At 36.2% G+C, this 23,398-nt stretch overlaps 1 protein-coding gene across 10 annotated transcripts in view; it reads left to right on the top strand.

Annotated features, from left to right (window-relative positions):
- Positions 1-23,398, top strand: part of dock3 (dedicator of cytokinesis 3) — a 276,148-nt gene that overhangs the window by 106,061 nt on the left and 146,689 nt on the right. For all 10 annotated transcript variants that reach the window (XR_010896060.1, XM_067395896.1, XM_067395895.1 and 7 more), the window contains 2 exons: positions 11,442-11,497; positions 20,237-20,333. Coding sequence is in view for 9 of the 10 variants with exons in the window: in XM_067395896.1 (XP_067251997.1) it covers positions 11,442-11,497; positions 20,237-20,333 (153 nt within the window). In the remaining variant the exon portion in view is untranslated. The remainder of the gene's footprint in view (positions 1-11,441; positions 11,498-20,236; positions 20,334-23,398) is intronic.

Here is a 23,398-nt window from a genome sequence, read left to right as displayed (position 1 = left end):
TGACTCAGGTGGGACACATGTATATTTTTCCAAGAAGCATATATCTGTTTACTGAGTTTCTCAGCGTGTCGTTTGCCGGTTTCACCCCGCAAGCCACGTTCATGAGGATGCATGAGCATTTCTAAAAACTTTATTTCTCGAAGGAGGACATTGCGCTGGCTCACATCTGGCCCAGCACCCTCCTTTACGCTTTTCCCCCGATTGCTCTGATCTTGCAGATCATCAGATGAATCAGGGAAGACAAGCACAGAGTCCTCCTGGTGGCCCTGCTCTAGAGGAGCCAAGTTTGGTCCTCAGAGCTGTTCAGGCTTTCCACGAAAGCCCCGTGGCCGATCCCCCTGAGACGGGACCTCCTCTCTCAGGCGAACAGGACGATTTGGCATCCCCAGCCAGAACTCTGGGCTCTGCACCTCTGGTCCCTCGACGGGAGCCTGTTAACCTCCCCGGAGACGTGCTAAATACCATCTCTCAGGCGAGAGCTCCGTCCACGAGACGCCTCTACGCCCAGAAATGGTCGGTCTTTGTTGACTGGTGTTCTACACGCAACATAGACCCAGTGGAGTGTGACTTATCTCTGATACTGTCTTTTCTCCAGGAGCGTTTGAGTCTGGGTCGCACACCTTCAACGCTCAAAGTTTACATAGCAGCCATTGCAGCGTTTCACGCTCCTATTGCTGGCCAGTCAGTGGGACGAAACAACCTCCTGGTGCGTTTCTTGAGAGGTTCTAGGCGATTAAATCCTCCTCGTCCTCTCACTGTTCCCACCTGGGACCTCTCTTTGGTCCTCAGAGCTCTTAAAGGGCCTCCCTTTGAGCCACTGCGTTCAGCTGACCTCAGGCCCCTGATGCTCAAAACCGCTCTGCTACTTGCACTAGCATCGGTTAAGCGAGTTGGTGACTTGCAGGCCCTCTCCGTGAGCCCTGCATGCCTTGAGTTCGGGCCCAACGACTCCAAAGTCGTTTTGAAACCTAGGCATGGCTTCGTCCCTAAGGTGGTCTTGACTCCATTCAGAGCACAGGTCATTTCCCTCTCAGTGCTTCCTCCCTCGTCGGACAAGCGAGAGCTGGAATTGCTCTGCCCAGTCAGGGCACTAAGGACCTACGTTGAGCGATCACAGCCTTTCCGGCAATCCGATCAGCTCTTTATCTGTTTTGGTGGCTGCACCAAAGGGTCTTCAGTCTCAAAGCAACGTCTTGCGTGTCGGATAGTCGATGCTATCACTCTTTGTTACTCCTCTATGGGCCTCAACTGCCCCATAGGAGTTAGAGCCCACTCTACTAGAGGAATGGCTTCCTCTTGGGCCTGGTCTAGTGGAGTTTTGATTAAAGACATCTGTGAGGCAGCCGGCTGGTTCTCGCCGTCCACTTTTGTCAGATTTTATCATTTGGATGTCCCGACCTTACAAGCTCGGTCATCTCGGTATGATCCAGCAGGCCGCTATTGAGCTCCGCTTCATGCCACTCTGGGAGTTAACTCCCCTTTTGGTAGTGTAACAAGGGTTCGACGGCTCCAGCCTTCTCACTTGTCCTCTGGTTCCCTCGCGGTGTCCAAGGCAAGTCCAGTCGTTCCCTGCCGTGGCACGGCGCGGTTGAATTCGTTCCCCATACGCAGTACGAGTGAAGTATCGAAAGGGAACGTACTCGGTTACTAACGTAACCTCGGTTCCCTGAGATACGGAACGAGTACTGCGTTACATGCCGTGCTACGAGGCTGCGGCTTCAGTGTCGTCGCTTCAGTCGAATGACCTGAAATCCTATGGCGACACGCCTGCTTATATAGCTACCCCGCCCATTTCGGCGGGAATATTCGCGGGCTTTGTCGCCATAGGCCGAGCGGCTATGCCGCGCCGTCATTGGTTCAACAACTTGTCTATGAGTGAACCAATGACGATGCAGTTACACTGCGTTATTGAAAAAGGCTTCAGTAACGGGGAAAAAGGAGACCTTTCCCCCATACGCAGTACTCGTTCCGTATCTCAGGGAACCGAGGTTACGTTAGTAACCGAGTACGGTTTCTGGTTTTATTTTGTAGAAACCATGGAAACACCAAATACACTTTAATACTTTAATACCGGAAAAGCGGAAGCTCCTCATAATAAAAGCTCCTCGTTCAGCTCCCACAACACTCGGTCCTGCTCTACTTCATAACTACAGTAACGTTAATAATCGCATCCACGTACATGATTTCTGCCCGAGTCCTATCCCGATTGTTTCCACCGGCTGTGAGGTGAAGAACACATGTCCCAAGATTCTGCTCTCAAATTTGGCATCATCAAGCTACGCCTTTGTTTTGAATAGGCCTCTAGCGGACAGAAATTTTTACATATTGCACCTTTAATTTCTTAAAAAAAACGTAAATGTTTTTTTTTTTATTTTTATACTTGATAACAGATCATTTATAGTTTATTTTATATTGTTGTTTTTATCCAAATACAGAATTTGTGCTGATTTATGGGATGAGCAGTCTTGTACAGTCTATTTTCAAATGCTTCACTTCACTTTGATTCAAACTTTGTTTTATTGAGATTTATCTCCAAGTTGGTGTGATCCATAATTTAGAACCATTTATATGAGAAAAACAGAGAAATAATATGATTGTCAGTGAATACTGACACCGCAGGTTTTTAGATTTCCACTGAAATCTGGGACGGACGTTCTTTTCCACAGAACAAGGGTTTCTATTCCAGAATCCAGGCCACAGTCGGCCGGGTCTCCGGAGAGAAATTCCTGCCGATTAGAACAGATCATTACTCCTCATGGCAGAGGGAAAAGCAACCTGCGGCGCACAGGGAGAGAGGTCAAGAGGGGGGACAGAGGCAAGAGAGTCTGTTAGACGGCCCTTCACACAAAACCTGCCTTTTTATCAAGATGAATGAGTGCAGGGAAAGATAGCTTTGTTACTCAGATGAATTTAAACCTGACATATTGGTGTCTCTGCCTTGTCATCGTCTCTGTAAAAGCCTCTCTAGAGGTCAGTTGGCAAATCTTGATTTCCTGTAGCTGTTTTTGGCTGTTATGCTATTTTTAGTTCCTTCAGTTTTTTTCACATGTTTTGCTAACACTTATAACTTTAATTAACAAGTGTTTAGCAAACATAGATCAGTAGTTCAGGCATAAATATTGAAATGCATATTTACAAACCATTTCTTGATGAAAGAAGTCTCTAATATTCACCAAAGCTGCATTTATTTGATCAAAGTACTGTAAAAACAGTAAGTATTATTGCAATTTTAAATAACTGTTTTCTAGTTTAATATATTTTAAAATGTAATTTGCTCCTGTGATGTCAAAGCTGAATTTCAGCATCATTAATCCAGTCTTCAGTGTCACATTATAATATGCTGATTTGCTGCTGAATAAACATTTCTTATTATTATCAATGTTGAAAACAGTTATGATGCTTAATATTTTTGTGGAAACCATGTTACATATCTAGTTCAGTCATTAAACTCTAGAGGGCGCAATCTGATAGGTCCTGCAAGCAATCACATGATTACCACATAGCACAAGCTGATTAGCCTCTGCTGATCTTGCAGCCAAAAGAGATTGCTTGCTCAACATTTAAATCTACAATTTGTAAATGTTTCGCCGCTAGAGGTTTTCGCCTATTCAAAACAAAGGCATAGCTTGATGATGCCGAGTTTGAGCGTGGAATCTTGGGAAATGTCTTCTTCACCTCACAGCCAGTGGAAAAGAATCGGAGCAGAAATCATGTTCATGGATGAGATTATTAATGTTACTGTAGTATGAAGCACTGCAGGGCTGACTGATGTTGGAGCTGAACAAGGCCGCTGGAGAGATTGGTAATGAGAAACGAACGCGACGCACGCCTCACAAGCAGTGGAACTTTTATTATGCCGCAGTCACCGCTTCCGCTTCTTCCGGTCAAGCGTATGAGGTAACGCAGCGGTGTTTATCATATTACATGCATTTGACTGTGTTGAAAATGATGTTATGATGTTACACAGTGCGTTCGCTTGGCGGCTGCTGTGAGACACTTGATGCACACAGCAGTAAGCTAGATCGATTTTAGAATATCATATTAATAAATGCTAGGTGGCTTGTGTTGATAAATGGCATGCAATTAATTTTAAAACAATGTATGGTGGAGAAAATGCTGTATTACTCAGCTACTTGACTAAATAGTGTTTTCCTCTGAGGCATGGTAAAAGCGTGGTACTCTCCGAAAATCAAAAGAACTAGATTTAAACAATAAAACTAAACGTGTTGAGCTATATAACAATAATTTGTTTTCTGTCTATAAATGTAACCACAGTTGTTCCCTTGTCTGATAAAACATGTAATATATTAAAGCGTCTTTAGTGTTTCCATGGTTTCTACAAAATAAAACCGGAAGCTGAGGGTAACCCGGGTATGACACCATTGACAGACGACTCCCGTACACGTCCCATACCCTTGGTTAAAATCGCGATTTTCTAACAATTTACAAATAGTTGGAAACATTTGAGATATTATAAGTACTCAACTGAACAAAATATATAACTCTGGCCTAGTGGTTTTTGGATATTTTACTGCAAATATCTTGCTTATTGTAGCTTTAAATAGTCAGTGTTTGCTGTAGCCTAGTCTGGTTAAGGGGTTCAAATGTATTTTGAACCCCTCTACCTCCCCCAGCTCCACCTGCTTAGATATGCTACAGGATTTATTCATGTCTGTTTATGCCGCAGCAGCTTATTTAACATGCTCACAGCAGTGTGTCTGTGTATCTATAAGCAGTCTATACTTGTTCTACAGCAGCAATAATTAACAGCAGCAGCGTAGCAGGTCTAGTACACCAAGACCAAATACATTAACATTGCCATATTCAATCACATGCTAAAACAATTTTAAGATTTGTTTTGATTTAATTTTCTTGAATAAAAAAGAACAGCATTTATTTTAAATAGACATATTTGTACCAATGTAAAATCACTTTGATCAATGTTATGCATCTTTGCAAAATAAAAGTATTACTTTCTTTTAAAAAAAGCATCTTACTGACCCCAAACTTATTTGTAATAAATGTATTTGTGAGTAAAACCGAATGTTCAACAAGAACAAATACTCAAGTTTATAAAGGTGACGTTTATAGAGTTCCAAGTTTACAATGAATTAACAAAGATGCTTATGTTTTTTACAATTTATAAATGGTGCTGTACAGAGCCTCAGACATGACTTGCGGACATGTTCATTTTTTCCCCCCTGCATGTCATGTGCGAGGCTCCGTAATGATGCAAAATTCTCCATGGAAAGACTTTCAAAATGAACAATAGTTAACTGAAGATTAAAACTACAATGAGACAAATATGATCTTTTTTTAAACGAATATAATGCATTTTAGGAAGTAATTTTACACCAGTTTTCCTCAACTGTCATTCAAAAGTCAGTATTAATGAATGTCAAGAGCAGTGCACAGTGGGATAGTCGGCTTTCAGAAGCTTTTAATTATTTACACACCTTCTAAAGCTGGAAACCTTGATGTTGTCTGGCCTACAAAGAACTGCAAGTTCACCTTCATGACTGTATGTTTATCAAGTTAGAGAGGAGCTTAATCCAGCTCATTAAAATCCTCTGCTCCCTAAAATTAATATTCCTTATGTGTATTAATATTCCAAAAGTGTGTAAAGATTGGCTTTAACATGTTAGTTAGACTCAGTTTTCCCTCCAAAACTCTATGTTGAGACACATACGTGGAATATTCCTCGCTTTGAGCCACCAAAACAAAATATGAGAAGAAAATTGCATTCAGCTTACAAAATATTACATATTTTCTGAGAGAAACAAAGTGTTCAGTGGGAAATAATGTAGGGCAGGACTTCATTTTATTGGATAGGGAATAGTGGGCTATGATTTCATACTTAATATTATTTTCAGCAGAAAAGTTATCACATTTTGATGAAACATTATGAAAACAAGCATTTTTGTGTTCCTTGGAAATAACTTGGACTGATGAATCATGCACTATAAAGACAGGAACTTTTATTAGGAAAGTAAATAGTCAATTCTCATTTCTTTTAAGCAAACAAATATTAGCGTTATCAAGGGGACAATTACTGTCAGGAATGATTCTTACATGCAGAAGCTGCTCGCTATCTGTCTTTTACTCGTTGGCTTCACTCTTTATCCTTTTGCAGCGGGATTGCTATTCTTATTTGGCTCAACGTTGACCTTTTCTGCTAAACAAGCATTAGGCTGCTGGGAGCGAGGGAAGGGAAGCACACTCATTTTTGTTTGGCCCTCTAACTGAGTGCAGAGCTGTTAGTTACAGGTCAGCAGTCCTACCCACATGCCACGGCTCACCTGGTGTAAGATAGCTATAAACTCGCATGCATTACCTGCCATGGATACACATGTACCAGAATACACAGAGTGAACACTTGGATGTTATGTCTGTTGGAGCATTTATATTGGAAACTTTTATGTAAGACCGCTGCACTGAGCCATGTGCATTAGACAACAAATCAAGGGCCCTTGATATATTGTTAGGCCAGCTTGGTGGCCATTTTGAGAAAAACTTAAGTATATGTTTAAAAACCAAATTGCAGATCATATAATATTAAAGAAATAAAAGGAAAATTAAAGAGTTTTTTAAGCACACTTAAAAAGTGCACTTGGTAATAATGTCACATTTAAAGGGGACCTATAATGCCCCTTTTTAAGAGATGTAAAATAAGTCTCTGATGTGTATGTGAAGTTTTTGCTCAAAATACCACACAGATCATTTTTTTTAAAACATGTTAAAATTGCCACTTTTTGGGGTTGAGCAAAAACTTGTCGTTTTAGTGTGTGTCCCTTTAAATGCAAATGAGCTGCTTCTCCCGGCCTAAGAGGGCGGAGCTTCTAGAGCTGATACTTCGAGCTCTGGTGACAGAACAATCTAATGCACTAATAATGTAAGAAACTCTCCGTAGCGGTGTTCAGTTCGAACCGGAGTCTGAAAATGGTGCCTAAAGAGCCAGAGAATAAATGCTGTGTGGAGGTGGAACAGGTATAATTTAGTTTAATTACAGTTATAACTCATGGGGTCATCTTGCTTGTATCCACTATTAGTACAAGCCTGTTGTATTGGACCCCGTTTGAATAATGGCCAAAACTTTACTGATGAGCTTTATGAAGTTTATTGTAAATCACACAATCTATGCTAACAAGGCAGATCGTCACCAGTCATGGGCAGGGTTTCCCTACTCTTACGTATAATATAAAACAGCATGTTCTGAGAGATTGAAAATGATAAATGTGGAAAAAATAATAAATAAAAAAAAAAAAGTATTGGGTGGATTTTTACCATTATAGGCTGGTTGTTTGAACACAGATATGTGTCCACAGTTTGTGTAAACACCTTATAGACCCCTTAAAAATTTGTAAACATTGCAATGTTTCCTGTTGGGCGGGGCTTAGCTGGAGAGCAAAAAGAGACGCTGGACTCAATGTTGACAAGCGTAAGCTAGCATGTTTTAGGAGGGATTTATTAAACATGGATGCAGAAGAAGGTTCAGACGTAGGCGATTAAGGGGTCTATAAAAGTGAATTTTGCATAATAGGTTCCCTTTAAATTATTTTAAGCATACTAATTTGCAACTTCAATAGAAGTTTCAATTAAAATGACATTAAAGTGTGTTTTAGTTTATCATAAATGCCTGATTGGCAGTACACGTGTTTCAAAGTCAATAGAAGTAATTATGAAATTACATGCAAATCATGGCCACATTGTACTAATTCATCCCCTCGTTTTGATTAAACTAAAACAATGTCACAAATTATAAGAATGTGGACACAATTTAGTAAAATGACATGACAAATTCTTCAGTGTTGGGGAAACACGTTACAAGTAATTTGAGTTAAGTAATCAGATTACTTTTTCAAAGTAACTAGTAAAGTAACACATTACTTTTAAATTTACAAGAACATATCTGAGTTATCTTTTCAAATAAGTAATAATGTCATTTTTTTAAGTTTTACTTTAAAGTAAACTTCAATAAAAGTTTCAATATAAATTACATTAAAGTGTATTTTAGTTTATCATAAATGCTTGTTTGGCAGTACACTTTAACTCTATTTCAAAGTCAACGGAAGTAATTATGAAATTACATCTAAATATGTTCCTTCATTAAATTAACCTGTTTTATAAATGTTTGCAGCATTTAGTACTACTCTTCGGAAGCAACAAGATATACTGTTTCCTGGAAGACAAATTAAGTACAATTTACCTTGATCCTCAAATTAAAAAAGCTTTTACCCCCTGGGTCTTAATGCATCATGTTTCCTTCTGGAGCATCAGTGAATGTTTGAACTTTTTTTAATAGTTGTGTTTCAGTCCCTCAATTGTCCTCAGTGTGAAAAGGTGGATCTCAAAATCATATAGTCACTGCTGGAAAGGGTTCAGATATATCTTTTATGTAAAATATCTTAGTCAGGACAGTACTTAATAAAAAAAAATAACATGCATTTTATATGATCTCTCTTATTTTGTTAAAATGATTCACATTTTCACAGATTCTGCAAGTGGCTCCCATACATTTTCATGTAACTGTACATGACAGAACTATAGTTAGTCCACAGAGCTTTTAATAAATTTGAGACCATAATAACTGCTTAAGTTTTTTACACTAACCATTACTGACCTATTACTGATTTATTAAAAAAAAAAAAAAAAAAAAAATATATATATATATGCAAGTTGCATGAGAAAGTTATTATATTATATTATATTATATTATATTATATTATATTATATTATATTATATTATATTATATTATATTATATTATATTATATTATATTATATTATATTATATTATATTATATTATATACATTTTTTTATCACTGGCCCTTTAAAGCATTCTTGCTGACTCAGCTGTCATTGTTCCTGTCCTTCATGACACATGCTGCTTTATTTCCAGCACTCAGCTTTGGTGCTCAGGATAAAAATAATAAAATAAAATCTATGCTTCTGGCACACACACACTGATAACATGAGTTTCAACAGATGGAGATGATGTGTATTTACACGCACATCTGTGCCGCCGCAGGGCCTACAATAACATTTCCTCTCAGTTCAGCTCATATAGGAGCAGCTATATTATCTGCCTCCAAAATGGATGCTGAATGCAAGACAAAATGACAATGCTAGAGTCCGTATGTGGATCAGTGCATGATTCACACGCAGTCTGGAAATGCCACACACCACGCCTTCAGCTTGAATTATTGATCAAACCAATGAGTCGTCTTCAAGTCTTTTTGTTAACCCATTTTCTTTTGTTACTCTTTTTGACAAGTTTCGGTGTCCTGTTTGATTTAAAAAAGGAAGTTTTTGGCATTAAAGTAAATCTCATAAAAACCTGTGAAGAATGTCCAGGTCATATTTCATCCCAAATCATTTTTTTCCCATTATATTTGCCTGATTTTATGATAATTTGTGGAATTATTGTAACGCCAATATTATTTATCATTCATGACAATGAAGCACATTTTACACAACTGTCATTAAAACCTCATCACATTATTGTTGAAAAATTGCAATTGTAAAAATATAGTAAAAAAAAATAAATAAATAAAGTAAAATTTCTGAACATTACGATAATGAGAATTGGGTTGAAAATAGATGAAATCTAGACATGTTTTCACTGACATAATTGATATTTCTCCTAAGGGGTAAAATGATACATATTATTTAGATGTTATTACCATAATGCAACTAAATCCCATCACTTTTATGTGGAAAAAAAGAAATCGAGAAAAAAAAAAAAAAAATTGGATGTTCCATCAACATGAAAAGGCCTCTCCTCAAGCAATAGGAGGTCTTCATGTATGACTGCAAGAGGAGATTAGCGAGTGACCACCCATCTCATGAATACTAACATATGCTGGTTTGTCATCCATGCACATGGAATCCTTCCTACAGCAGATGGAGGTTTGTTTGAGCGCATTTGGTGTCCTCAATTACTAATTAATCTGACCTTTGAAAGTGAACAACGAAGACAGACAATTAGGCAACAACTGTATGTGGCAAGAAACTCCACCATCTGGATTCTTCAGCTGAGATTTGTGTGACATGTTCTTGCTTTGTGCTAAATTGTGTATCTGTCCGTTTCACTGTTCTAAAGCAACTTGTGTGATTAATTACATTTTTAGTCCCCTAAATCCCTTAGATTGATCACTTTTAAAGATGAAAAAATACATTAAAGGTTTGCACCAACTGACAGTTAACTCTTGACATTTGAATGTGTTCATCTCAAATACAATTATTGACTGAGCAATTTAGAATGACTGTTTTCGTGGTCAAGATTCAAGCATGTGTTGTGTTGTTCAATCATTAAGTTAATGTATTTCAAGGCAAACACTGTTGTGTAAGACTTAAATCACAAGTGAGATCTCTTTACAGTATGTCTCAGTATGTTCAGCAAATCTGAAATGTTTGTCCTAGACAGCAATGATAATAAATATAAAGCAAATGGAGACTTTTGGTTAAGTCTCTTGGTTCCTGAGAAAAAGACCACGATAACAATCTCACAAGTCTACTCAACAGTTTCAGAACATATTTTAAATGTCTCAAACTGTGCTCAGATTTTCCTAGATTCCACAATTTGCAATCAAAAGTCAGAAATCTCAATGTGCACATTTTGCACATTTGTGATTACCATAATGCCAAATAATCTAAGAATTGTTTGTTTGTTTATTTATAACTTTCTTTTCTGCAGAACACAAAAGAATATATTTTGAACAATTTTTCACCTGTTTCCATGTAATGAAAGTCAGTAGGGTTTAAAACAGCATTGGTTCCCTTTGAATTCAATTGTGTAGACAAACAAAAAGAAACAAAACAAAACAAAATGCACTAGACGAAACTAAACAAGGCTAATCACACAAAACAAAACAAAATACGTAAAACAAAACAAAAAAACAAAGCAATACAATATGAAACACAAAACAAAATGAAATTCACAAAACAAAACACACAAAATGAAACACAAACCAAGCAAGAAAACACATGAAACAAAACACTGAGACATTTTTTTAGAATATCTTCTTTTGTGTTCCACAGAATATAGAAAGTAATACCATTTTATAATGACAATAGGCTGAAGAAATGTATTATTTTTGGGTGAACTATCTCTTTAAGTCATGATAGTTCATATTCAATTGCCCTTACTTCCACTACACTTTTGACAGTGATATAAGGCAAATATGAACAGTCTGAGGAGAACAAATCTTCTTCTTCTGAGGGCCTTTGACATGTCTAGTTGAGGAACCAGGAACTTCCCGAGGTTGATTCAGCCTCAAGCAACATAAGCACAACAAGTAAAGATTATGACATGATCTGCGTCCAGCAGGGCCTGAATCATCTTCTGCTCAGTCACATTCCCAGAGACGCCCATGGCTGAGCGTCCACTCATGGAAGCTTATAGTCACAGAAGTCTAATAGTCTTCCCTTTTGTTTCACAGGGAATCTTCCCAGCTGGCTACGTCCACTTGAAGAAGGCTGTCGTCACTAACAGGGGGTAAGTGTCTTTATACTAAATTATGTCAAGCTGTTCCCTCGATAGAGAACAAATGGATTGGATGAGGAAAGGTGACACAGAGAGAGATGGATGTTAGAGAAACGTTTTATTTATTCATTTATCTCAATCCTGTGATTCCCTTTCTCCTATCCTGCTGTCTCATGAGTTTCGTCACATGTCTGAAAGGCTGAGGTTTCATCGTTTGGAAGCTCTTCTGCTCTCATTTCTTCCTATCAAATATTTGCTTCAAGCCTGGTGTGAGCTCTTGGTGGTTCAAACGCTTCATATATTATATGGTATTTTTTGGGAAATTATTGATTTATATAATCTTCCCTTGTGAAAAATAAGTGAACTTGATTGTATTGAATGTGCACTTGTGCACTTCAAAACTTGCAGATAATACTGATAAAAATAAAACCCCACTTAAAGTGTAACTTCGTTGATTTTCAACCCGCTTTACAATGTTACAATGTCGGTAGTATATGCAAATTAACAATGTTTAACAATGCTCTCTGTGTTACCTGGACCTGGAGAAATTCCAGGCTTTCAGGAAAACTACAGATTATACTTCCACATTTTTGTATCCTCGCTTACTTGAGATTATTAACAGAACAGTAATTATAAGGGTAGGTTTATCACTGAAAATTGTACCATACCAAGTCTACTCTTTAAACGCCATTATGGTAAAAATGGAACATGGCAACAGCTTTTTTGTACCTTTTCCCTCAGTTTCAAACTGGTCATCCAGTTTGAAAGATGGACTACAAACACTGAGGTTTTTCTCTCCATATTTATGGTTCTTTGCAGCCTTCTTCTTTGCCTACAACGTGCTGGATCCTTCATTGGAAACCGATGTACCGAAGTAACTCACTCCTGCTAATCATTTATTCTTTGAATTCTTGCACCTGTGAACAATACAAGTCGACACTATTGTGACTAAAAGTTTTCTAAGAAGTATTTCCTACTAAAGAAGGGCCGTATTTGATTCTAGTAAGTGTATCTATAGTGGGAGTGGCCTTCGATGGCTATTTGCCCAGTGTATTATGGATGTTGAAGTTTTCCTACCTATTTGGCAAAAGGTAATACATTTTAAATGTATTGAATTGCAACTTCATCATTACAAATGCATAATTAAAAATATTTTTAAATACATGACATACAAGTTTCAATAGAAATCATATTTTTATGAAATGTTATAGTTGGATGTTTACCATAACATTTTTTTAAATGTTACTACTTGTTTAGGAATGAGCAGGGAACATTAAAAAGTATTGTTCCCATAATATTTGCAAAGTGATAAAATGGAATCTTCCCTTAACACTTGAATAACCAAGAAAAAAAAAAAAAAACACTTGACGTTTTAAACATTGAGATATAACCTTTTCATATACAAAAATGTTCTTAGAATATATTTTTGAGAAGAAAACTTTGTGAGTTTGAGAAAATTTAGGAAAATACTTGAAAACGCTATTTTGGACGGAGAGCATTTTAAAACAGAAACACCATTTTTGAATGTATCCAGATTAATGTAGACATAGCCTATGTGTACTTGCACTTGTGCAGTAAAAAAAAAAATTAAAAAAAGGAAAATGAGCAAAAAAAAAGAACATAGAATATCTGGGCTGCCACTCCCAGTGGGAATTAATTTCCAAAAACACATGGGCAAACTGCACACCAGAGACTGTAGGTCGACAGTTTCTCCTGTTTGTGTAAGCTTTTGATATTTTCTGACTTTTTCACAGGTCTTTGCACATGTAGAACTTCGCAGTCTTACCGCAACACGTGCACACACATCTTTATTGTGTTCAGGCATAAGGGTAGAGCAGATCCCAGGGACTGTGTTCAACAGTTACAGCTACACAAACTTGTTTACAGCCAGATTTCAAAAGGTAGTCTGAAAAAAATGCTATCACTTAGAAATTTTTTTAAATAAAATATATACACACTCATCTGCCACTTTATAAGGTCAATGCAACTCAATGCAACTCAGTGCATTTAGATATTTATTAGACTGTTGAAATTCAAACTGAACATCAGCATGGTAAAGAAAGGGTATTTAAGTGACTTTGAACATGGCACGGATGTTGGTGACAGACTGGCTGGTCTGAGTATTTCAAAAACTGGTGATTTACTGGTATTTTCAGGGATATAGGGTTTACAGAAAATGGTCCAAAAAAGAGAAAATATCCAGTGAGCAGCAGTTCTGTGGGAGAAAACACCTTGTTGATGCCAGAGGTCAGAGGAGAATGGCCAGACTGGTTTGAGCTAATAGAAAGGCAACAGTAACTCAAATAACCACTCGTTACAACAGTGGCGGTTCTACATTGAAATACACCCTGGGCGAGACCCCTTTCGAGCGCCCCCCCAAGTCTACTTCATATGTACACTTCAGGCAGCTCCATAACCCACAATGCAACACGATTGTGACGTCACCGCATATCGCGTTTATTTTACCCAACCACAAACAACTCTATGATACATTAATTATTTTTTAAACATTAAAAACACACATATATACATATAGAATGCTGTATTAAACAATTTTGGAAGGGGAAAAAATAAATAATAAATCAGCTCCATTGCGGATTCCAAGTGATCAAGGGCTTAGGACGTTCCAGTTCAGCCAAAGGTTCCGCCAGAAGTGGGCACTCGTGCAACGTAAGCAATGATGTACATCCGAGTCAACGAGACCGAGTGAAGTTAGCGAGGGAAGGGCATTTAAAAACCGAACTGGAACGCAGCCTTGGTGTGGATCCCCCTTCCCCGTCCACCCCCCGCCCTGTACGTTCCATTTGAGAGAGGACCAGAGGTGAAATGTCGCCCGCGCCTCTCGCCCCACCCCCTTTTACACTTCTCTCACAACACACAGCTTCTGTGCATGGTACATTTTCAGCAAGCAGGGGCGCCGGCAGCTGCAGGTAGCGCCAATTTGCCAATTCCACACACAGTGAAATTATATAAATGATTTTTTTTTTTTTTTTTATCTGCCCGGTTCGCCCGTGCCTAAAACCGCTACTGCGTTACAACCAATGTCTGCAGAAGAGCATCTCTGAATACAATACATATCAAACATTGAAGCAGATGGGCTACAGCAACAGAAGACACATCGGCTGCCACTCCTGTCAGCTAAGAACAAGAAACTGAAGCTACAATTCACACAGGCTCATCAAAACTGGACAATTGAAGATTGGAAAAAGGTTGCCTGGTCTAATGAGTCTCGATTTCAGCTGCGTCATTCAGATGGTTGGGTCAGAATTTGGCATAAACAACATGACAGCATGGATCCATCCTGCCTTGTATAAACGTTTCAGGCTGTAGCTGGTGGTGTAATGGATGTTTTCTTGGCACACTTTGGGCCTCTTATTACTAATTGAGCATTGTTTAAAGGGGACCTATTATGCCCCTTTTCACAAGATGTAATATAAGTCTCTGGTGTCTCCAGAATGTGTCTGCAAAGTTTCAGCTCAAAATACCCAACAGATAATTTATTATAGCTTGACAAATCTATCCTGAATTGTGAGTAAGCAAAAAACACACCTTTTTGTGTGTGTCCCTTAAAATGCAAATGAGCTGCTGTTCCCAGCCTACTTTCCAAAAGAGGGCGGAATTTTAACAGCTTGTGCTTTGGTTGCTCAACAACAACAAAGCTAGAGAATCCCAAGCATCCAAAATGACTATTGTCAGTAACAGTGTTCAGCCTTACATTGTTCAAACCGGAGTCAGACACTGATAGAGGGACTCAGGAAGAAGTTACAACTATTAGAATGCAACTGCACATTTCTGGTTAGTGGATAAATTTATATAGTTGTTACCTAGCATGTGCCATCATGTCACGAATCAAGCGTTGAATTGACCCTCTTTTGTGAAACAGTCCGACTTAAAAATACTTAAATTGTCTTCATCTGCAGCTTTGCCTCGTTCAGTTGGTATCGCTCCCTTGTTCAGGAACAACTCTGAAGCAAATCTTGCTTTGTATTGTCCAAGGTTGAGAAAGCACTCCGGCTTGAAGTGATTAGCGCACACAATCAGGTTTTTGCTTACTGTTTCTGGGGGATTTCCATTGAAAATAAAATAAATCCACTGCTCTCTTATCTCCTCTGAGGTTGGATTTAGTGTTGGGTTTGGTTTAAATAGTGTTTAGTGTTCATCTGTGCAACCAATGATAGAAGTCACCAGATCTCAGTCCAATAGATAGAGCAAGGCTATTCAATTAGGTTAATTTGTGGGCCGGATTATCAAACAGAAAATTTGAGATATGCCAAGGGTGTTGTCCCGATCTATTTCTGGAGGCCTATAAAAAGAGAAGTTAAAGGTGCAATATGTAATATTTTTGCTGTAAAATATCCAAAAACCACTAGGCCAGTGTTATATATTTTGTTCATTTGAGTACTTACAATATCCCAAACTATTTGTAAATCGTGAGAAAATTGCAATTTTAACCAAGGCTCTGGGACGTGTGAGGAGTCGCCTGTCAATTGCGTCATACCCGCGTTACCCTTGGTTTCCGGTTTTATTTTGTAGAAACCATGGAAACACCAAATATGCTTTAATATATTACACGTTTTAATAGACAAGGGAACAACCTTTTGTTTACATTTATAGACAGAAAACTAATTGTTGTTATAAAGCTCAACACGTTTAGTCTTATTGTTTAAATCTAAATTTCTTGATTTTTTTTGCAGTACCATGCTTTACCATGCCTCAGAGAAAAACACTATTTTGTCAATTAGCTAACATAGCATAATAAGTTGCAATTTATTTTTTTTAGTAACAGTAATACCGAATTTTTCATTTATCAACACAAGCCATCCAGCATTTAATATGATATTCTTAAATCGATCTAGCTTATTGCAGTGTGCAACAGTGTCTCACAGCAGCCGCCGAGCGAACGCACAGAGTAACGTTATAACATCACTTTGAACACTCTCAAATGTATCTAATATAATAAACAGAGTTGCTTTACCTCATACTCATGACCGGAAAAGTGGAAGCGGCCCTGGCAACTAATAAAGTGGCCAGTGAGTGTATATATACAATGTAAAGCCTGTCCAGACAGTGACAACATAAAAAATATTCTTGTCTCTCATTCACTTTTGCACATTTTTGGTACAAAACTAAAGGCTGTCACAATTTAATAGTGATTAATTTTCATACAAATTATTCCTTTACAGAAATTGTTTTGTCCATGTCAGTAACTGTATCAGATTAGGACACATTGTATTTGTTTAAATATATAGTATCATAATATTTTTACATGCATGTATTTTAAAATAATAAATAAATACTAAACATTATTTACATGTTTTTATTATTTTGTTTAATTCTCTTTTGTCTAGTGTTTTTATTAAACAAGGGCATGTATATTGTATTTATAATGATAAATAATTATTATTTACAAAACATTATTTATGGCTGTTTAATCAGCTCATAACAATGAATTACACTATCGTTCAAAAAAATTGGGGTCAGTTTCTTTTGCTCACCATTTGCTCATTTTTTGCTCAGGCATTTATTTGTTCAATTATGCAGTATAAACAGTATTTTATAATGTTACTATTTAAAATAACTGTTTGTAATGTAAAAATGTAATATAATAAAAATGTAAAAAAAAAAAAAAGTTAAAAATATTTTTTTTTAAATAAAATGTGATCAAAGCTGAATTTTCAGCATTATTACTCCAGTCTTCAGTGTAACATGATCCTTCAGAAATCATTCTAATATGCTGATTTGATGCTCAATAAATTATTACAATGTTAAATTATGTTGTTAATAATAATACGTTAATGTCTTATTATTACAATGCTATTTTTATTTATTATTATTATTTATATTTATTTATTTATTTTTTTTATTTGTTAACTCAAGTTCTCCACCACCTAAAAAAAGAAAAAAAGAAAAGAAAAAAAAAAAAGCTTTAAAACTTATGATGATATGTTTTTGTCACTTAGCTTCAATTACAAATTTGGGCATGTCCCGGGATCAAATTATACCCTCTCATCAGAATTAAAAAAAAAACAAGGAGGATAATGACTCTATGAAAGCTGTTACTTTGGACACATGTGATGATAAAGCAGAACAAAGAAATCAATCTATTTCCACTCAGTGTCAGAGAAGGACAGAGGAAGGACACTGGAGGTAAAACATTATGGAGAGATGAATGGACAGGAAGAGCTAAAGAGACAGCAGGAAGATGAAGCAGGGAGAATTTTATGAAATTGATTTTTGATGATATACCTCTGTGCACACTGTTATTTAAAGACCCCATGGAATGCCTTAATGAACGCAAGGTTTCTTTTTCGTTTTCTTTTTTTTTCCTTCTCTTCCAGATTTATAACAGGACGTTACAGCAAGACATATCAAAGGGCTTGTCCTTATTTGTATAAATAAATGTAAATGTAAATAAATATGTGTGTTTTATCTGTAAATAAATAAATAAAACACAGACAAATAAATATTATTTATACATAAATGTTTATATATATATATATATATATATATATATATATATATATATATATATATATATATCAATGTTTGTTATTTTCTGCACCAGTTTATTTGTAAAAAAATAAAAATAAAAAAACAAACACAAATATTTAATTTAACTTAATTTATAAAACTTAATTTATACTATAGTTATTATTCATCAGAGGTATAAAGAGTACCTGAAAACCATATTCAAGTAAAAGATACCTTACAGCAAAAATGACCCCATTACAAGATACAAGTCACCAATTTCAATACAACTTGAGCAAAAGTCTGTTTTAACAGTACTTAAGTACTTTACGCATACTGTATGTAGGCTTAAAGATGCACTAGACTTCAACACCTAAGAGTCATGCCAGTGAAAAACAAGAAACATGAGAGCAAGCAAACTCAAAATAAAACTGAACATCTCAATATTGCAATCGACACAGCAGCCTCTTAAACATCTACAGACACTCAAGTCTCAGTCAAGTGCTCTAAAAGGACATAAGTAAACTAATATCCTTCAAAAAGGTATCTTCAATATAATGGATAAGTAAAATAATGTTAACTATAGTTAAAGCCTAAAAAAGTCAAAGCCTACTTGCACTGGAATTCATGTATATGATGCACATGTGATTCAGCAACTACCTGCTAATGCATTCACATTCATGTAAAGTAAGTTTGGGTGAGTGAGAAGATATAGTACCTTCAATGCCCTGTAGATGGCGAAATAACTTCTTTTGTAGCAGAAATAAACTGCTGCAGAAAAAGTTGGGTACCATGCAAAATGTAGGCCGAATTCCAAATGGCATTTTTTGCACCCTTGAAGGGCAGTTCGAGAAGGTGACGCCGTTTGTAGGAGTGTTCCAAACGAAAGTGAACTGAATCCCTTCATGAAGGGCCTTTCCTCAGGGACGTTAGCGAACGGTACATGCGATGGTCACTTCGAGGAAGTAATTTTATTATTTATGGTCATGTGACCCAGCGAATACTTGTGATTCATTCATTTTAACGCTAGATGGCGGGAGTGTTCGAGTTAACAAACATAGCAATTCGAGTTGTTTTTTTTTTTTTTTTTGTTGTTGTTGTTTTTTGTGATACACATTTTTTGTCATGTTATGTTTAAATAAGTTGCATAGGTTAGAAATGTGTTGAGTAATGCATTGTCCAAAGATGAGATGGCAAGTTTTGAAATTGAGAACAGAGGAATACACTCACACACACATATAACATTTTAAAATATATAAAAATGTTTCTTTATTTGCAACAGTTATGTTAACAGCAATAATAAGACATTTCTGTCGTAAGAACAGCTAATCAGCTGATGGACACCGTGCTGCGTTGCCATGGGAACATCCCAGCTGAAGATAATGAAGAAATTACGTGCTCCCTTTGACAAGTGCATTCCAAACTGCTACATAATGGCATGCGAGTACCCTGCTCCCTCCAAAGTCCCCAATTCAAGGGCTCTGCCCTTCGAAGGGAGTAGGGTATAGGGATGCTCCCTTCCGTTTGGAATTTGCCCGTAACAAAGAATTGCATTAATCATCACAAATATATTGGAGTTAAAGGTGCTAAAGAGGATGTTTTGTTTTATACATTTTTGCAATATTACTTGAAACTGTCTTTACTAACTGATAAAAGACTATTTATTAGGTACACTGAAAAGGAATAATATTAATATACATCATCTGTGCACGAGGTAGGGCCTTAAAAACATCAGCCAATGATCGCGTAAACGATTGGCCCACTGGCTTGTCAATCACTGCCATGACATTCCTTGTGAGAGACGAGTGCGGCTGCGCGCTCCAGTAACTTTCCACACTCCACAGGCGCCACATGCAATGTTTTTGTCAGGAGACAGGAGTAACAACTGCAGATTATTAGTTACCTGCGGTGAGTCCGACATAATGAATCCACTAACACACAGCGAATGCCAGTGGTAAACACTCGTGTTCCAATACTCGTGCACGAGTTTTGGGAGGCGTTCCCTCGAAATGAGCTGTGAAGGAGGGGGGTTGTTCTTACGCATGCGCTCATTTCAAAAACTCACTAACAGTCTTTGGTTTCTCAGTCGACTAAATGATCCTCTTTAGCACCTTTAAGAGTACATATACTTATTTGATAATGTAGTCAAGTAGAGAGTAAAAGTTGCTAATATTAATATCTACTTAGTCAAAGTACAAAGCAGCCAAAAATATACTATGATACGTTTTGGTGGGTAATCACACTAACCTCTGGTCAATGTTTTTTGCATATGTTTCTGTACAGGCAATATGAGACAGTGGTCCCCCTGGAGGACCCCATCATTACAGAGGTCACCTCTACACTGCAGGAGTGGTCTGTCCTGTGGAAGCAGTTGTATGTAGTAAGTACCAAAACATCTGACCCGCTCCTCCTCCTCCATCTTGACTCAGATGTGGGCAGTCGCAGTTTCCCTGTGGTACAAAAATATTACTGGAGAGGCTGGAGTATTGCAGTGATGGAACTGTCTTATGGACAGTACAATATTTTGGTAGCAGCGTTTGAGAAGCGTCTAGCAATAATCAATCTTCAGATAGAATAATGTTATATATATATATATATATATATATATATATATATATATATATATATATATATATATATATATATATATATATATATATATACATTAGTATATTTATATTTATAGTATATATTTTTTTTCCTTTGCCCTCCCTCTGAAATGCAAATGAAAAGCTTTTGTGAATGTTATCTTAGATTAATTATTGAATATCAAAGACCACTTTTAAGTTACCTAGGCAAAGGCACATGAAGATGATTTGAATAATTCTCAGGCAGGAGAGGCTTTGTGGAAGTGGTGAATGCATTGCTCTCCTTGCACAGAGAGACTATGAGATCTGACAGAGCCCTTTATGTAAGCCTGTACTGAGGATTACCAAGCATTAGTGTACGACATGACAATGGAACTCTCTCTCTCTCGCTTTCTCCATGGCTGTCAAGGCTTTTGGGATGTCAGACATGACGTAACCACAAAGATTTTAACAGTGTTGATTCGTATCATTCGTCATCGCTTACTGCCATTTTGACTATCTACTGCTCAGCACAAAGATGACACAGCATTTTTGTACATGTTCATTATCCATTTATTAGCACTCAATTTAGCTGCAAACAGATATTATGATTCTTTACTTAAATTGTTTGATTATAATAGTAATAATAATAATTATCATTATTGTTGTTGTTATTTTTGATAATATTATTATTAATAATATATTAATTAATCAATTAATTTTGTCAAATCAAATTGATGATTATCAACAACAAGAAGAACATCAGTAAATAAAAATAAAAAAATATTAACAATAATAGTTATCAAAAATCAGTCTTGTGGACAAGTAAAAAAAGAATAATTATTATTATTATTATTATTATAGTTGTATTCATAATATTGATTAATATCAAATGAATAATAAGTAATATCAACAACAAGAAGAACATCAGTAATGAAAAATAATAACAGTAGTTATCAAAAGCAAAGCCTCATGGACAGGCAAAAAAATGATAATAATAACAATAATAATAATAATAATTATTATTATTATTATTATTATTAACAGAATATTTAATCAGCAGAAAAGTTGTGTCAGGAAAAAAAATAATTTTGGGGAAAAATATTATGAAAACATTTGTTTACCAACTTTATTAGAGCAACTGTAATGTACCTCAAACTGCATATGATTCTGAACAAGATATATGATGTCTTGATTTTATTTTTTTTTTTTGACCTATTTTGTCTAAATCTAACAAAATTGAGTTATGCTTAGAACATGAATAAAACAATTTGCTAATAGGGTAAACAAAATAAATGTTATTTAAAATACTGTATAGTCTCTGTCTGAATGTCATTTTTGCTTAAAATGTTTAAATACTGATTAAAATTGTTTTTGCCGTTTACCATCACCCATCACAGCAGAGGAAATAGCTTATTTTTTGCATTTTCCTCTGAGGACTATTTTTAAACCGCAACATGGCTCCTCAAACACCTTTTTGTTCTCAATCATTTCACCAATTCAAAAACATGAAAGCTTGTAATAAGGCTTCCAGGATTCTGACAGCACTCCTAATGCGGCTCAGAAAATAAACGCTAATTTGGTGGCCAGCTGAATCAAGGATGACTAATTCGTACTGATTTAGATTGCATAACAAGGCGAACACAGAGCATTGCAAGGCTGCGGCTCAGCAGATAGCGAAGATTCACGCTCCACGGCTCTGGTTAGAAATGTGGAAAGGACAACAAGCAGCCAGTCACGTGGAAATAGTTGTTGTAATGGCTTGTAACGGTAACTGTCTCAATTAAGATCTCGATGTATCTGGGACTCTGACCAAAGCCACCACTCTTATCAGAAACCAATGCAGGTGATAAATGTATCTATCATCATGTAACGGCACACGGACATGATGGTTCAGTGCATATTGAGGTCACGGTTCAGTGCCACTTCGGTAAAGCAGGGAAGGAGAAGACTAAACATAATGTTTTTTCATCTTTTTTTTTTTTTTTTTTTTTTTTTTTTTGATTAAATAGAAGAAAATTTACTTATCTTTATTTAGATAAATTATTTATGTTTAAAAAATCCAATTATAATTAACATTTTCTTAACCCTTTGATGCACAAGCTATGAAAACCCCTTCTAATGCATAACATGGGTCTAAAATGACCCGTATTCATTCCCTATGTTATTTAAATCATGGCTGAGTGTTTCTTTGCTGAATCTTTGAAAGAAATGTATTTTATCAGGGACAATGATAGACGTAAAAGGTGACCAGTAGCATTGATTTATGACAAAAAATAAAAAAAAAGATGAAATATAATATACTGTATATCCTATTGTATGAAATATAATAAAACTTGCATCCATCAAATATACAAAAGCAGCCAAGTTGAGATGTGAAATGTGTGGCAGATGAACAGTTGTCTGCAGTAAATATGTTCCTACTTGCAAAAATTTGCAAATATTAAAGGTTTCTATATAAGAATAAGAATATTTTGTCATTGTATGCATACAGTAGTACACAACAAGGAAATTAAAATTAGCCACTCTAAAAGATGCATAAAACAATAACAATAAATAACTAGTAAAAATAATAGCAGACAATATAAGTTAAGTAGTATAAACAGTAGTGCAACCACAATGTACTGCCACATAAAATGAGGTATAATGCAAAAATACTGTAGATACCTAGGATTGTTTGTAAACAGTAAACAGTAAACAGCTCCATCCATTGTCTAATAACACTTTACGTTATACTGATATATATATATGTGATAAAATACATTTCTTTCAGAGATTCAGCAAAAAATTATTGAAATAACATAGGGAATGAATATGGGTCAATTTAGACCTATGTGCATTAGAAGGGTAGTGATACAAAATGATTTTTATTCAAAAA

The sequence above is a fragment of the Chanodichthys erythropterus genome, chromosome 10 (genome assembly GCF_024489055.1).
Source record: "Chanodichthys erythropterus isolate Z2021 chromosome 10, ASM2448905v1, whole genome shotgun sequence".
NCBI classification, from domain to species: Eukaryota; Metazoa; Chordata; class Actinopteri; order Cypriniformes; family Xenocyprididae; genus Chanodichthys; species Chanodichthys erythropterus.
This window is presented reverse-complemented; position numbering and strand designations above follow the sequence as displayed.